The 15,304-nt window shown below is 32.7% G+C and overlaps 2 protein-coding genes across 4 annotated transcripts; both read right to left on the minus strand.

The window, feature by feature from the left end:
- Positions 1 to 2,787: 2,787 nt before the first annotated feature.
- Positions 2,788 to 7,680, minus strand: LOC109808701 (CASP-like protein 4A3). 2 transcript variants are annotated; one of them, XM_020371812.3, is made up of 4 exons: positions 7,380 to 7,680; positions 3,586 to 4,286; positions 3,315 to 3,450; positions 2,788 to 3,244 (listed from the first exon to the last, which is right to left on the minus strand). In XM_020371812.3, exons 2-4 carry the CDS (start codon positions 4,035 to 4,037, stop codon positions 3,053 to 3,055), a joined length of 780 nt encoding a protein of 259 aa, XP_020227401.2. In that variant the 5' UTR covers positions 4,038 to 4,286; positions 7,380 to 7,680; the 3' UTR covers positions 2,788 to 3,052. The 2 variants fall into 2 exon arrangements, with proteins under 2 accessions (XP_020227401.2, XP_082931592.1); XM_083075466.1 differs by lacking the exon at positions 7,380 to 7,680 and having other exon boundaries at positions 3,586 to 4,461.
- A 514-nt stretch (positions 7,681 to 8,194) lies between these two features.
- LOC109807717 (E3 ubiquitin-protein ligase SIS3) lies at positions 8,195 to 14,887 on the minus strand. 2 transcript variants are annotated; one of them, XM_020370307.3, is made up of 10 exons: positions 14,556 to 14,887; positions 14,435 to 14,473; positions 14,175 to 14,241; positions 13,976 to 14,049; positions 11,869 to 12,007; positions 11,697 to 11,777; positions 11,433 to 11,498; positions 9,514 to 9,633; positions 9,101 to 9,214; positions 8,195 to 8,914 (listed from the first exon to the last, which is right to left on the minus strand). In XM_020370307.3, the coding sequence occupies exons 1-10, from the start codon at positions 14,582 to 14,584 to the stop codon at positions 8,507 to 8,509; spliced, it is 1,137 nt and encodes a 378-aa protein (XP_020225896.2). In that variant the 5' UTR covers positions 14,585 to 14,887; the 3' UTR covers positions 8,195 to 8,506. The 2 variants fall into 2 exon arrangements, with proteins under 2 accessions (XP_020225896.2, XP_020225895.2); XM_020370306.3 differs by having other exon boundaries at positions 11,697 to 11,789; positions 14,556 to 14,886.
- Positions 14,888 to 15,304: the final 417 nt, after the last annotated feature.

Consider the following 15,304-nt stretch of genomic DNA (forward strand, 5'->3'; position numbering starts at 1 on the left):
TATCATTTATTTGTTTCTTAAGTTTATTAACTCTAATTAATGGATCCATCCTATAGAGTGCTACCAACATTTGTCTACTCCCCGATACTAAGTGTATGGCAAACTTAACTTCTTTACAAACAGGAAACTATTTCTTAGGAATCACGTTTGGAAAGTTGCGCTTTGTGAGTATTGAGCCAAATCCAAGTAGACCTTTAACTTCGTTGAAAAATAGGACATGTATATTTGAGCTCTCTTAACGAAGTATATGTGGCAAACCATGACAAAAACAACAAGGTTCGACACAAAGGACTAAATATATTGATAGGTTGAGATTCAATAACAAAATTGGTTTTAGCAAAACAATTTATTGCAACATGATTATCCATCTCCAAGATAACATCTAACCCATTCATGGGAAGACAAACCAAGTCAATAATGTAAGGTTGATTTTTATACACCGAGTGTAATTCAAACAAGTGGTAGAGGTAGTAAAGATTCTTTTTTGGAAGAGTAGTTACCCATAAATCAAAAGGTAAATAAAAACATGCAACTCTTAATGCTTTCATACAAGATGGTGATACAAAATTGTTGGAATTTTTTTCTCTCTTTTATGCGAAACAATGATAATAAACACATTAAAAATGACGCCATAAACAAATAAAAAAAATTATACAAATTTATTTAATATGATTCAATCTTTCATATCTACGTTCATAAGAATGTTTATTATCTCAAAGTGTATTATATGTATATTTATAAAAATTTTTCCTTCAAGTTTTGTGGGTAAAACTTAAAAATCTTCCTTCACAAGTTTTATTTTCACAAGTTTTATAAATAAAACTTGTAAACCCCTTCCTTACATGTTTTATAGGTGAAACTCATAAACCTCTCCCTCACAAATTTTTTGACAAGACTTGGAAACTCTCCTTCATATGAATCTCTTTCTCATTTGAAGCGGTAACCCCTTTTATAAGTTGGATGATTCTTATCATTTTGAAAAACCTCTATTTATTGATTTAACATCATAATCTTAAAAGTGGAAACAAATCTTTAAAATAAATATAATATTGTAATTTTAAATAACATTGAAAAGATAAATAGTATCTTCCTATATCTGAATAATATCTTAAAAATTTGAAATTGAAAAGTTGAATTATTTTTTAAACAAAAAAGAATGTGTTGCTTTTGAATTGAATAATATATTAACATTTTTTTATTTTTAATAAAACCTAAGCATTAAAAGTTAGATTAGATCATTTGACTCTTACACTCCTCTCCTTATAATGTAAAGACTCTCCCTTAGTTAGGATTGTTCCCTAATCATGGAACACCTTACAAATTGTCCCACCCATTCCCACTAAGTAGACTAAGCCTTTGAAACTCACAACCAAATGACAAACCTTTTCTATAATTACAATAATTTTTTAAAACACTTTCTAAGATACCATCTTTTACCTTATTTTTATCATTATATTGCTCATTTTTATTTTATTTTGATAACTGAAAATTTTAGATTAGAAAAAGGCATGACTCAATGCAAAGTTAGATTTATATCGATCATTTAATTACATATTTCTCTCTACTTTATCTTTTTTCGTTTTATATATATAATTAATTAACAACATAATGCCTACAAACATTTCTCTTTTCCCAAAATTCAACACAATAAAAATATAGGGATGGGTTCATAGTTGTAGACATTGAAATCACACAGATTAAATAAATATAAATTCTTTTAGAGTTGGAGTTTTATGTGATAAAAGAATATATTCACATTGGACTTAGAAGAGTTTTGATAATAGAAATGTAAAAATTTTATTTTAGTTATTTTATTTTATTGTTTTTCATCTAATATTTTTTAATTGAAATATTTATTGTTTAATCCTAAAATGAGGGCATGAATCAACTAGCATGACATTATTTCAGCTTAACTAAATCTTAAAGGCAACTCCAATAAATTGTTTAGTACATCTAAAAGTGTGATTGATGATTCTCTATGTCATTTCATCGCTTATAACTAATTCTAAGCATGAATTGTTTAGAATTGATTGAGCATGATTATGATACGTTTATACCTGATAATAGTATTTGATAGGTTATCTATCTTTGGAAGGTATTTTTGAAATTTACTTTTTATAAAAAGTGCTCTATCGATCAATCATATGTTGCCTTTCTACTTCAGTCAATATATTCCATATTATTCTAAGGTCGGGAGATTTGAGTATACTACATATAATTTATTTGAGAAAATGGAAATGTGCTTTTTGACACATCATAATTCATGTGTTTCCTTTCAATAAAATTATTAATCGACATGCATTAAAAAAAATTTCAATTTACAAGAAGAAAAGAAGAAATTAAATAAATTTGATTACATATTATATAAAAACTAAATATAAAAACTAATTAGAGATTATGTGATCCAAGATTCTAATAATTTCACTGTACATCAGTATTGCTGGAGTATAAGTTAGAATGAAGTTAATGATGCAACTATAACTAATGTGATGTTTAAGGAACCTTTACATAGAGCAATGAAAAGCACTACGAAGAGCAATTAAAAATATAAACTATTCAAACAAGAAATGTTGCGAACGAATTCCCTTGCTCTCCTATCCTCTCAAACTCAAATGCTCCATCCAAATTCCAAACCAAACAGAAAGAGGGCGAGTTCTTTCCCTTTCTCTGTTTCCCTAACAAATTCGAAACCCTAAAATATAATAACATACCAATTAGCGAATCCTTCAATGTTGACCTCATTTACGAAATAACATAAACAATATCAATAACATACCAATTGGCGAGTACTTAAATCTTGACTTCATTTACGCAAGAACAGTAAAATACAATGATTAAACAATTAAAGGGAACAAAAAATTTCCTTCTCCATCCTTCCAATTTAAGAAGGAAGAATATCCTGCAATTGTATGTATCCACTAACACAATTCTGTCTGTAGCTGTACAGTAAAAAAATCATCGGCAGCGACACTCATGAATGCATTCCTCCATAACAGTAAAAAAGTATAAAAAAAAAGTGTGTACATGTCTGAAGAGACAGCATATAATGTTGCTAGGAGAAGAGAGTGCAGAGGTTGTAGCCAGAAATTAATGAGCTAACAGCGAAGGCAAAAAAAGCAAGAAACGCCAACGCAACTGAAGCACTCGCCATCTCAGTGAACTCATCCTTTCCCCAATTCGATTGCCAGTCATCAACGCGTGTTGCAGCAGATGATGCAGCCGATATCAGAAGATACGCCAGAACCTGCCCACAACAAATTAATTAAAAACAATAAAATAACAACAAATTAAACCTTTTTATCCTTTTTACTTGCCTGATCCATGAAGAAATCAACGTGGTAACGCAGGTGGTGACTCATCATGCTTCTCCTCCTCACTATTTCAAACCCCAAATCGCCCAATTGAAACGCTGCGTATACGAATGCAATAACATTCACCGATAAACAATACCTGAAAAAAATAATAATAATAAAAATCCCAATTATGACAATTGATAACGCGTTGACCCGAATAACAACCACACAACACAAGTACCAAAAAAACAACCGAGGAATAAAAAAATCAATTTTTAATAGAAAAAGAAACCTGTATTCCTTGTAGCGATCGAAAGAGTCACCGCTCCAACCACGGGTCTTGTCCGCAGCCATAACCGAGAACGAAATAAGACACAGCACCACCTCGCATAACCGGAACCCTAGGGCAACCTTTTTCGCCATCAAGGGCCTCGGCGGCGGCGGCGGCAGCGGCGGGGGGGCGGACCTCGGTCGGCCCCGCGCGGTGGGCGGGGAGCGAGGCTGTGGCCTGGAGTGGCGGGTGACGAGGACCTCCGGCGGCACATTGAGCGGCGGGGGTTGGTGGTCGGAGTCGGGGGCGGGGGGCGCGGCCTGGGCGAATTGAGCTGAAGTCTCGAGGATTACGATATGTCTGGAGTTGTCTGGGGAGTTTTGGGGCGAGTGGAAGGGGTCGGCGGCGTCGGAGAGAGGGGAGGAGCGGTCGTAGAGAGGGGAGTGAGGGGCTTCGAAGTGAGGGGTGTTCATGGTGCGATGGAAGTGACGATGGTGTGATGGGGGAATTTAAAGGAGGGAATAAAGAAGAAGAGTGTGTTGTGAGTTGTGACTCTCTGAGTGAGAGAGAAAGTTGAAAGGAACCGTGGGGAGTAGGGATTTTTGGCTTCGGGGTTTCCTGCCACCTCGCTTTTATTCTTCCAATAAGCTTCGCCTTCTCCTCAAGGGTGTTGTGATCGTGCCACGTATCATAGTCCTACCACCAGTTTTGCCTTTTGATTCCTGGAGTGCAGAGAGGATGAACCCATAAAGTGAGGCTTCTGTATCAGATACGGGACTCCACTGTGTTCAAACTTGAACTTGATATTCTCAGAGGATTCGTAACTCAACTTTCACTATTTTTTTATTTTTTATTTTTTATAAATATGATTATAAATAGCTTAAAACTCTTATTTAGTCCCTTATAATATTTCTTTTGTTTCAATTTAGTTCCATTTTAATTTTTTGTTTCAATTTGGTCTCTAATAATTTAAATTATTGCAATTTGAGACTTTCGTCTAAATGATTTAAACGGAGTTAACTAGTAGCCACGTGAATGTCAAATAGATGTCACGTAGGTGGATCCCAAATTTCGTGAATACACTTGGAACCTGAACGGTCTGTTCTGAAACCAGAACGACCCGTTCTGGTTGCACTCTTGGTGTGTAAATTTTGTACTTGGAACGGGCTGTTCCAAATGCAAAAATAACACATCAATAGTGTAACCAGAACGGGCCGTTCTAGTTTCAGAACGAGTTCTAGAATTTCAAAAAAAAACAACTAAGATACAAAGCATTTCAAACACTAGATTTGGTAATATTGTCAATGGAGATTGATAATTTCAATTACTAAACATTTGGATTATACAGTGTATCATTAAGGACGATGCAGTGTATCACTAAGGACAATGATAGCAGATTTTATTTCATTGTTAGTCAAACTGGAGTGAATCACTTACTACCAAATTGACACTATACAGTCAAGGATGAAACGAAACGGTGTTTTCCCTTGAAGTCATTGACGATGTCCCCCAACAATAACAATCTGTTCTTCAGGAGGTACAACCTGAATTTTTGTGATTTAAGATTTCTCTTCAGCGTTTCCCATTTCCTTTTTCAGTAATTTCTTTGAATTTTTTTAGTATATGTTATGTTCTGAATTTTTGTTTTCAGTTTCCGAACCATGTTTCTGTCTTTGAATTTATGATATGAATTTTTATTTTTAATTTTTAAATCACATTGGGGCATTTTGGTCAAGATTTTGAACTAGATAAGTTCAAATCAAAGAAGGATTTTGGAAGATCTTATCTTATTTAATTTTTTTTAGTTTTATTCATAAATGAATATTAATTTATTGTATTTTTTATTTATTGTATTTTATTAATATATATATATATAATAAAAAAATACAATAAAAAGCATGAAGTTGGCGTCCGTTCCAGAACGGCCCGTTCTAACAGCAGAACGGCCCGTTCTGATTTCAGAACGGCCCGTTTTACTGCACTCATGTTGTGTTAAATTTGCATTTGGAACGGCCGTTCCAGTTGCAGAATTAACACATAGCATGTGCAATCAGAACAGGCCGTTCTGGTTCCAGGTGTATTCACGAAATTTGGCATCCACCTATGCATCTACGTGGCATCCACGTGGCTAACAGTTAACTCTGTTTAAATCATTTAGACGGAAGTCCCAAATTACAATAATTTAAATTGTTGGGGACCAAATTGAAATAAAAAATTAAAGTGAGACTAAATTGAAACAAAAAAATATTATCAGAGACTAAATAAGGGTTTTAACCTTATATATATTAAACATCAATTTTTGTCTTATGTTGTTATAATTTTTTTTTAAATTTTATTTAAAAGGGACCGTAGGGATTTTTTAATTTTTTATTCTAATTTAGTTTAAGATTTAGAGTTTACCTTATTTTAAGAATAAGTTTATCCAGATTTACCTTTTTTTAATAATTTGTGTTTTATTATTTTAATGATCTAGTCATTGTATTATCTGTTAATTTTAATTAATAAAATAAAATATTAAATATATATTTTTTAAAATTTTCATAATTGATTTATGTATTAAAAAAATTTAATTCAATAGTTGATTCATTAAAATTTGGTATTAATCATGAGTTATTGATTAAAGTAAGGCTAAATAAACTTACTTTTGGAGTAAATAGATCTTTCTTCACACATACATATTTAACTTTTATAAATTAAATTTTACAAGAAGAGATAATAATTATAGACAAAAATAAGATCCTTGAAATGATAAATAAGAATATTATATTATCATTTTATTTTTATATTAAAATATATAATTTAATTTATTTAACTTAACATGTTAATATAAATTACACTTCTCTTTTATAAGAAATATAAGTATTGTATTATTCACCTTTCCTGTTGTTTTATTAATAAATTAATAATACCTTAATACATACATATATATATATATATATATATATATATATATATATTTAATACTATATAATAAAACATATCATTTTATTTAAGTATTTATAGAAAAATTATATTAACTAAATTGATTAAATATTATCTTAATACCTGTTTATTTTATTATACTTATATTTTTTTATTTTGATTTTGATAACTTAAAAAAATATTTTTTTTAAAATAACAATTAAATATGTAAATCAAGAAATTCATTATTAAAGTTTAACATATTTATATATTTGAGAGAATATTAGTGTTAAGTATATTTTGGTAATCACTTTTTTTATAATAAAAGATAACATAAATTTGACAAAAAGAAAAAAGTTAAATGGGTTGAGATAATGCCTTTTTACTTTCTTTAGTGCTTCTCATTTAAAAAAAGCTTCATTAACTCAATAATGCCTTTTTTTTCTTTAATGTTTCTCATTTAAAAAAAGGCCTCATTAATTCAGTAATTTTTTTTTCTTTCAGTATCCCTAAAATAACTTTTTGATAACTAGGCTTAACAATTGTTGATAATAACGGGGAGTATGACCACATTATATTTGCATAACAAGAAGTTCACTCTCCTCACCTTTAAATTTGCATGATCAAACAAGATAATTTACAAGAAAAATAATTGGAGGAAATCCAAGTGGGTCCAGTCTAAATAGCTACAAGCTTTTACTTTTCTAATGGAGAAAGACACATCGCATTTCTTTCATGAGTGGGCTATCTTACGTGTAGAAAAGGCACAAATTCCTTAAGACACCACAACCAAACGTCTATTGGCAATGTTTCTGCCACGCATTTTAATGAGACGCATTTTATTAAAAAATAAATTAAAATCTGCTGTGTAAAGTAAAGTAATCTCCTATAAGATGAAAGGAAGCTCGTCTTACTTGTCACAGAACACCGTTTATTATCTTCACCCACCAGGCCACCACCAAAAGCACGTATAGGTTTATACAGGAATCTACCCCTCAAGTGCATCTTTCTCCCAAAATTATCTTGAGGCACATGCGAGCTTGTGATACCATAATCATATTCTTTCCTCTTCAAGAGAGCATAAGAAACATATAACTTTGACTATTATTTCCTGTCTTTGCAGAGAAAAGAATAACCACAGGATATATATAAAAGAATTTATTGGAAGTTATAAAAGTTTTGCGAATACTGAAGTTACGTTTTGAAAAAGAATTGTGAAAAAGTTATCAACATAATCAATTATTTCAATAATTGATTATATTAATAAAAATTAAATATTTTATAATTAGAATAAAATTTTGCTTGAATAATTCTGTTGAAAAACAATTTTAAAATACTTAATTTCATTTAAACACAACAAAAATATCATGTAGTAAATCAGCTTAAAAGAAGAAGAAAAAATTATAGAAACATAATCTTAAACTTTACATTTTCAGCTTCATAAAAGTAACATTTTTTTAGAAAAAGAAATTGTTTACAAATTTAAACTGTTATCTCAATTATACAATTTATTTTGCAAATAGTTTTTTCCCTTAAAAAAGTAGCTGAAATTGAGAAAATTAACATTTCATAAACATGCTCCAGAAAAGATTAATCATGTTAGCAATTATATAAAGAATTAATAACAAAATATGCACATTCCATAAAAGTGTATAATTTCTATTATGATGTCCATAATCCTAAACTCGCTGCAGAAAAAAAAAAGTGAAAATATCTTATCCCTGCAAGATGGAAAAAGGCAAAAGCAGAATTCAATATATAATTAGAATTTTAAACTCTTTACAATTCATTAAACATAAAAGACAACTACACATTTGCCAGCTCTAATCTATGTTAGTTAAGCAAAAAGGTATACTTTGATTTTCAAGTCCTACAACTCCGAGACGCCCCGACAAGAAACTGACCCAATTCTTTATGGATCAAACATGAAAATTTCTTGTTAGAATGTGAACCATTTTTATAGGGGCCAGATATGGATATGCATTTTTCACCTTCTCTAGAATGGGTTAGAAATATTATAGAAATACAGAAACAGTATAACCTAGCTTTGTGCAGAAGAAAGACTGAGAGCGGCAGGCATGGATTCGACAGAAAAGACATGGTCTTCAGATGATGCATTTTGAGTCACAATTGATACAACACCGTTCTCAGCATTTTCCAACATATTAGTTGTGTCACCCACTGGCTCTGCAATTTCAGCTCGGACTGGGCGCAGAAGACCCTGCAATCTTAACCGGTAACTTTGACTAGATGGTTGACCTCTCACATATCTGGTTGTTGTCACAACACTGGCAGAAGATCGTTCAGGCTCAGCACGGAGATTGGACAGTGCACTAAGATCAAGGTTTGGGAATACTGAGCAACGGCAACGAGGACATTTCACATTCAGCCTAAGCCACTCATCAATGCATTCAACATGAAAATTGTGCGCACAAGGTAGGCCACGGACCTGCATTAAAGTAAGCTCGAGACTAATTTTCAGCTGCTTTTTACAATACACATTGCATCTCAACATTCTTAAAAATGCAGGGATCCAAGAATTCGTGAAGTTAGACAAGGAGCACATTTTCAGTTATGGATAGCAACCAGTGCATGGTATGACGCGTTTGAGACCCTTAATTAGGAAAAAGTATACCTCATTCCCTACATAGAACTCTTCTAAGCAGATGGGGCATTCACTGCAATCAGTAGGAACAGCCTTTAACCTGAACTTTGGAAGTTCCTGAATTAAAGCTTCAACTGCTTCTCTCTGCACCCAACCCAGACAAAAATCCCAACTATCAGAAGTGAAACTGAATCAACGTACCAAAGGAATTTCAATAAGAGATAAATGTACGACAAAATGATAATCAATACATTGTCCAAAAACAGAAAACAGATGGTATGACTAATTCACAAAAATTCAAGCCATGTATTCCATTAACTAATGAGACTAACTCACAATAAACTTCACTGTACTTGACAAAGAATAACGTGATCTCCTATTCTCCTACTTTACAGAAGTTCTAATATGAAACCAATAAGACATGAAACATCGGTCAAAACTACCTGAGCTGGAGTTAGGTAAAGTCCTGGATGATATGCAGCAGCATCTTGGCCCATGCCCCTTGTTTCTTGACCTGCAGCTTCAAATGCCCAATCAGGCACTCGGATCATGTCAACCAGAACCTAACAAAAAGAAAAGAGCAATTGTTACAATCTAAAAATTGTAAAGTATGTATACTCAAAAAGAAATTAATATGCATCTAGATTGCTAAGAATATGAGTACAGCTCACACTTCAATCAACATAGTATATACAACAAATCTTTGAAATAAGAGACAAATAGATTAATGATATTGCCTCTTGAAACCAACATTGGTTGACACAAGTAATTGCAACTTGTGTCCCTTAATCAAAATGTTCAAGGTCCAAATGCTGACATTAGATATGAAATAAACTATGATAAGAAGGGAATACCCACCTTGTGTGCACTTGTGGTCTCTGACAAAGATTAGTCACTGCTTTCGGTGGATACTTTGTACTAATACCATAGTTACTATAAAAAAATATTGCCTCCAGAAAGAATCCAGCAGTATGAGTAGGGTAACAATATTTTTTATTGTAAAGTGGATGATTTAGTTTTGATTGTGGAATCAAGAGAAACAGTTAACTTTAAACTTGAGCTTAGGAGACAAACTTTGGAAATAAAGCTTTCAGTTAAGTAGGAGTAATACAAAATATATGCATAATAATTTTAGCAAGAGACAAGAGAAATACGACTTCAAAGTAAAATTGGGAGAAGATATTATACCATAGGTTTCAGTTTAAATATCTAGGACCAAATACTACAAAATGATGAAGAAATAAATGAGAATGTCACACAATAGATACAGGCAGAATAGCTAAAATGGAGAAAGATGTCAGGGATTATATGCGACTGCAAAGTACCTACCGAGCTCAAAAACAAGTTGTAGCAAGAATGCTAAAATGGATGTGTGGCCACACAAGAAAGGATGGGATACAAAATGATTGTATATTATTACAAGATGATATTGGTGTGACACCGATTAAGGAAAAGATGACAGAAAACCAGTTAAGGTGATTTGAACACATACAAAGAAGACCTGTAGAAACACCAATGAGCAGAGTAGAATGTTCGGTTTAGTCCTTTGAAGAGGGATCTGATGGTAAATTTTATCTCTAAAGTTTGGCCTTTAAACTGTGATGAATAGTGTCATGCGATCCATGCACCTGACCTCACCTAATGAAATAAGGCTTTTATTGTAGTTTTTGGAAAATGGGAATCCCACGAATGAGGTAGAGTATACTTAGTGTTCATTCCATTCATGACAGCTACAGATACAAGTATTTTGGAAGGAGAGAGGTTACAGCCACATGCAACTTTGTTACCATAGGCAAGGGGCTGTGTCCCAGAACAGTGAGAATGAGAACACTGTTATATATGGACAACTGACAGAAAAACCAACCATAAAGCTGACAGCGAAATAAAACACAATTCAATATATAATCTGGAAAATGTGCACAAAACAAAATAATCTAACATGCTACTCAGCAAGTAAGCATTCTCCAAAATGTAAGACCAAGATTAGTGTAACTTTATAAAATGAAAATTGTGACATGGTTCACAAAATAAAAACAAGTCTATAAAATTAGAACAAGGCAATTTGGACTCGTACTCTTTTAGTGTATTTATTAGAAAAGATTGCATCAGATGATTAGCTAGCTTCAACAGCATGTCAAATTACGAGTTATTTCAAACTTAACAAATAATTGCCTGTACCAACTACAAAATCAAGAGAAACAGTCCCTTGTTCCCTTTCCTTGCAAAGGGGAAAAAAAGAAGGAATTCTTTTTCTAGGTTATTCAGAAAATTTTTTAGAAACACTCATAACACAGTGACAGAGCAGTATCCACAACACATATAACTAACACAGTAACATAGGTTGAGTAAAGGTAAAGCTTACCCCATACTCGGAAACAGGGATACCCTGTTGGGCACGCAATAAATGTGCTTGTCTTCGTGTCAACCACTGCAATGAGTTAAACAAACCATAATGAGTATGGTGCCAACCTAGATAATAAACAACAAAGGAGAACAGTATTCTGCTGATTTTTCCTGTTGATGGGTTGTTCAGAAACAAGAAAACTATGACAAACAGAACAAAAAGATTTTGCACAAAGAAACAAGCCATAAAAGCATATAGTGATAGCAATAGAGCACTACTAACCTTCCCCAGAGACATACAAGCAATGCAAAGGAGTCCACAATAACTAAAAAGTAACCAGATGAGAAAGCCCCATTTTTGACCCTGTTCAGGCAACTGTAGATAATTATTTGAATTATGCATCATATGCTTGTTAACAAGAGTACATTGAAGATTGAACAAGAATAACACATACACAATTCTTGGCACTGCTGAACCACAGGGTACCAATTACAGTCCAAGTCCAAAGAAATGGATAGAGAAGCAACACAAGGATTGAAAGGACAACCACTCGTCCACAGAAACGAGCATATCTCTGCTGCCACCCAAAATCTCTAGAAGCATACAACCAGGGAAGGGGCATAGAAGTGCAATGAATTAGTACTGGGATTTGATAAACTAAAGCATCATTTGATATGTGTGTTTGTTTAAATGCAACACAAAAATTCAGAACCATTTTAATTGAGTTTGATAATATTATGAAATCAAAAAGTCAGTCATCAAGCCAAAATGATCTTAAATGATTTTGTACTTGAATGCTCAACTGCCAAAAGTGTGTTTGTTTAAAGGTTTAAAATTTATTCCCGGGAATGTGAACTTGGAAATGTAGTATTTTCATGTTTCCTATCAAAAAAATTATTCCCATGTAATGTTCATGCCCGAAAAAGTAACAATTCCTTCTTTTACTTCATTTTTGTTCTCATGGGAATCTCGGATGTTATTTGCCAACTCAATATAACTACCAATTCTACTTATATTTTTTATTTTAATCATTTTGAATTTTAAAAATACTCCTAAGAATATTAAAATTTAACCAAAATGTTCCCAGGAAAAACATTCTTAGAGTATTGTATTACTAAGAATGCAATATTATACCTTTAAATAAATGCCCCCAAGAGAACTTAAGTGGAAAACGAACCCACAAAACCCTTTCCAAAATACCTATGAAAATAACCTTTTCAAAACAGGTCATTAATATTTTCCATACTTTTATGTCCACCTGTTCTGCAGTGCTATTTTAACATTTAAACTTAAGCCATGCCACCCATTTCAAGGCCCTATGTGATTCAGGATGCATACTAGTCTGTCTCAACAAATTTCTCTCATGTTAAAATTAGAATCATCCGTACAATGGCATCAGAACAGAGACAAACATGTAGACATCAGTAATGTCCAAAATTATAAGACACCATGACAAGAATATATATAATTACATAGAATTAAATATGAACATCATTTATAGAAGATCTAAATAGTGAATCAAATTGTTAAGTACTCCCTCCATCCCTAATTATAAGTTTATTTTAATTAATTCACACTCATTAAAAAAATTAGTTAGTTTAGTTAGTAGCATTGAATTTGTTAACAATTTGTATTATTTTCCCCCAAAATTAATTAATGTGCGCAAGTCATGTTCTCTAATAGGTACATATTAGTTGGAGGCCTTAGTTAATTGTTATATTTAGTTCATTTGTTGTAATTAGGGGGCTGAATGATTATAAATAGGAGGAATGATTGAGACATCGGGTATCCTGTTAATTGAGAAAAGTTAGGGCCATTGGGCATTGGGAGGTGCAGACCCTTAAAGCTCTGCTATCACACATAGAATTAGGGAAATTCCCTCATTTTCTCTATAATTCTAATCTAGTTTCTATTATCACCTAGTATCAAAGCTCCGATCTTGGAGCTGTGGATATCAATTATTGAAGATGATTCCAGAATTTGCACGAAAAGAAGCCTATTGGTGTCTGATTAAAATGGAGCAGCACTTTGAGGCCATAGGAATAACCGAGGAAGAAAGATACAAAGGGTTGGAGAGGCTATGCAAAGATGTGCCACATAGACATGAGCACATTAGTTGCATGCAGAATTGTAGATTGAATTCATCAACAACATCCACATGCTAAAAGTTGGAAATCAACATGTGCACAAGTATTTTTGTTACGAGGAACTAGCTAACAACACTTTCTAACACATTATTTATTAGTTGCTGAAATTTATTAATAGGGAGTGAAACCAACATTATTCTGCGAGTTCTAATAAGCTTCAGCCAATAATAATATATTTGATAGAAGGGATGCTAGTATTTCTCCTTAGTTACAAAATGCATTTAATGCACATTTGATGTTATTAGATAAACTAAAAGAAACATATAAGAACGGTGAAACACCGCACCTTATCCATCATACTCAAATTTCAATTATATTAGTGCATACAACCAATGTAAAATTGAAGAAAACAACTTAAACATTTCTATTAAATAGTCAACAATGACATCAATATTTATGAATGGAAGGCCTTACAAACCCATTCCCGCAGCTAGCCCATTATCAACAAACATCAAGAGCCGGAAAACAAACACGGTAGTGTAGTCGACCTGAACACAGAAACAATGAAAGAAAAGGAAAGGGATCATTTACAAGACAACCGTATCATATGAAAAAAAATAGAAATAATAACAAACTTAAAAGGAATAATTTAAATAAGGAAAGAAAACCCCACCACAATCCATATGTGCAACGGATATGTGCAAGAATGATAGCGATTCCAATTAATTGCAACAATGACTCTAGAAGTAAAGGTTAAAGAATACATGCATATAACAGTAGAGTACAAAGCTATAGTGACGAGTGATGACTTGTGTTGAAAAACATTAATCAAACGGGTAAATAAGGAAGGAATTACGAGGCAAATGAAAATGCAGGAAGACAGCAAAATTAGGAAAAATCCAGAAACTGAATTATGGAATAGTGGAAGGATACACACTGGTGGCGAGCATGGACAAAAAAAAGCCATCATACCTGCAAGAAATAAGTTACATTCAATCAAATAAAACACAAGGTGATATAGGAATCAAACTCATAAAATAGATAAACAACAAACCACTTGAAATCCACGCCTCTGATGGCCATGAGAAATGATTTAAAAGAACCCTAAGGGAAAGAAACCGTGTCGTATTATAGAATCTTCCTAAGCAGCAGGAAAATACATGAATCGGATGGAGAGTGAAATCGGAATTGGATATAGATGCATACGAAGATTAAGAAAGGGAAAAGGGGAAAAGAGAAGAGTGAAGTGAAAGATGAAGCAGGATTAGAAAAAGAGAAGAAACAGTAAATAAAAAAATAAAAAATAAAGTGTCTATTTGAAGTGTGAGTGTGAGAGGATGAACTAACAAAGCACAACACAACACAACACAACACACGCACCGCACCGCCAACGACATTGACTTGTGCGGATATGTTTGTGTGCGCGCGTGTTGTACACATGCACTTCTTCATATTTACTTCGCGACTCGGCGTTAAAAATTGTCATGTCCACTGCGAGGGTGACTTTACTCTTTATTATTACTTTTTACTTTTTATTTTAGCGCGTGCGTGTGTCTACGTCGTCACTCTCGTAACTTCAGTTTTACTACTTTTTATTAGATTTCAATTATCTCAATTGTGGTGGGGAACGTGCCACTCCATAACAGATGCTTTGAGAAATACTTGATCATTAGATTGGGGATCAAAAATTGCAAAAAAAGAAAAAATAATTAACCAATAAAATGTAAAACAGATCAATTTATAATATCAAACAATAATTATAGCAGCATCATTACTATTCATCATTTTTCATGTAAACATAGT

The sequence above is a fragment of the Cajanus cajan genome, chromosome 5 (assembly GCF_000230855.2).
Source record: "Cajanus cajan strain Asha chromosome 5, NIPB_CcT2T_4, whole genome shotgun sequence".
NCBI classification, from domain to species: Eukaryota; Viridiplantae; Streptophyta; class Magnoliopsida; order Fabales; family Fabaceae; genus Cajanus; species Cajanus cajan.

Excerpts from the sequence above, each read along its gene's own strand:
- LOC109808701 (XM_020371812.3), bottom strand. The coding sequence starts at position 4,037 with ATGAACACCCCTCACTTCGAAGCCCCTCACTCCCCTCTCTACGACCGC. Across the intron at positions 3,451-3,585 it reads GATCGCTACAAGGAATACAG|GTATTGTTTATCGGTGAATG; the intron begins GTTTCTTTTTCT and ends TATTTTTTTCAG. Across the intron at positions 3,245-3,314 it reads TTGATTTCTTCATGGATCAG|GTTCTGGCGTATCTTCTGAT; the intron begins GCAAGTAAAAAG and ends TGTTGTGGGCAG.
- LOC109807717 (XM_020370306.3), bottom strand. The coding sequence starts at position 14,584 with ATGGCCATCAGAGGCGTGGATTTCAAGTG. Across the intron at positions 11,790-11,868 it reads TCAGCAGTGCCAAGAATTGT|TTGCCTGAACAGGGTCAAAA; the intron begins GTATGTGTTATT and ends AATTATCTACAG. Across the intron at positions 9,215-9,513 it reads TTTACCTAACTCCAGCTCAG|AGAGAAGCAGTTGAAGCTTT; the intron begins GTAGTTTTGACC and ends GGTTGGGTGCAG.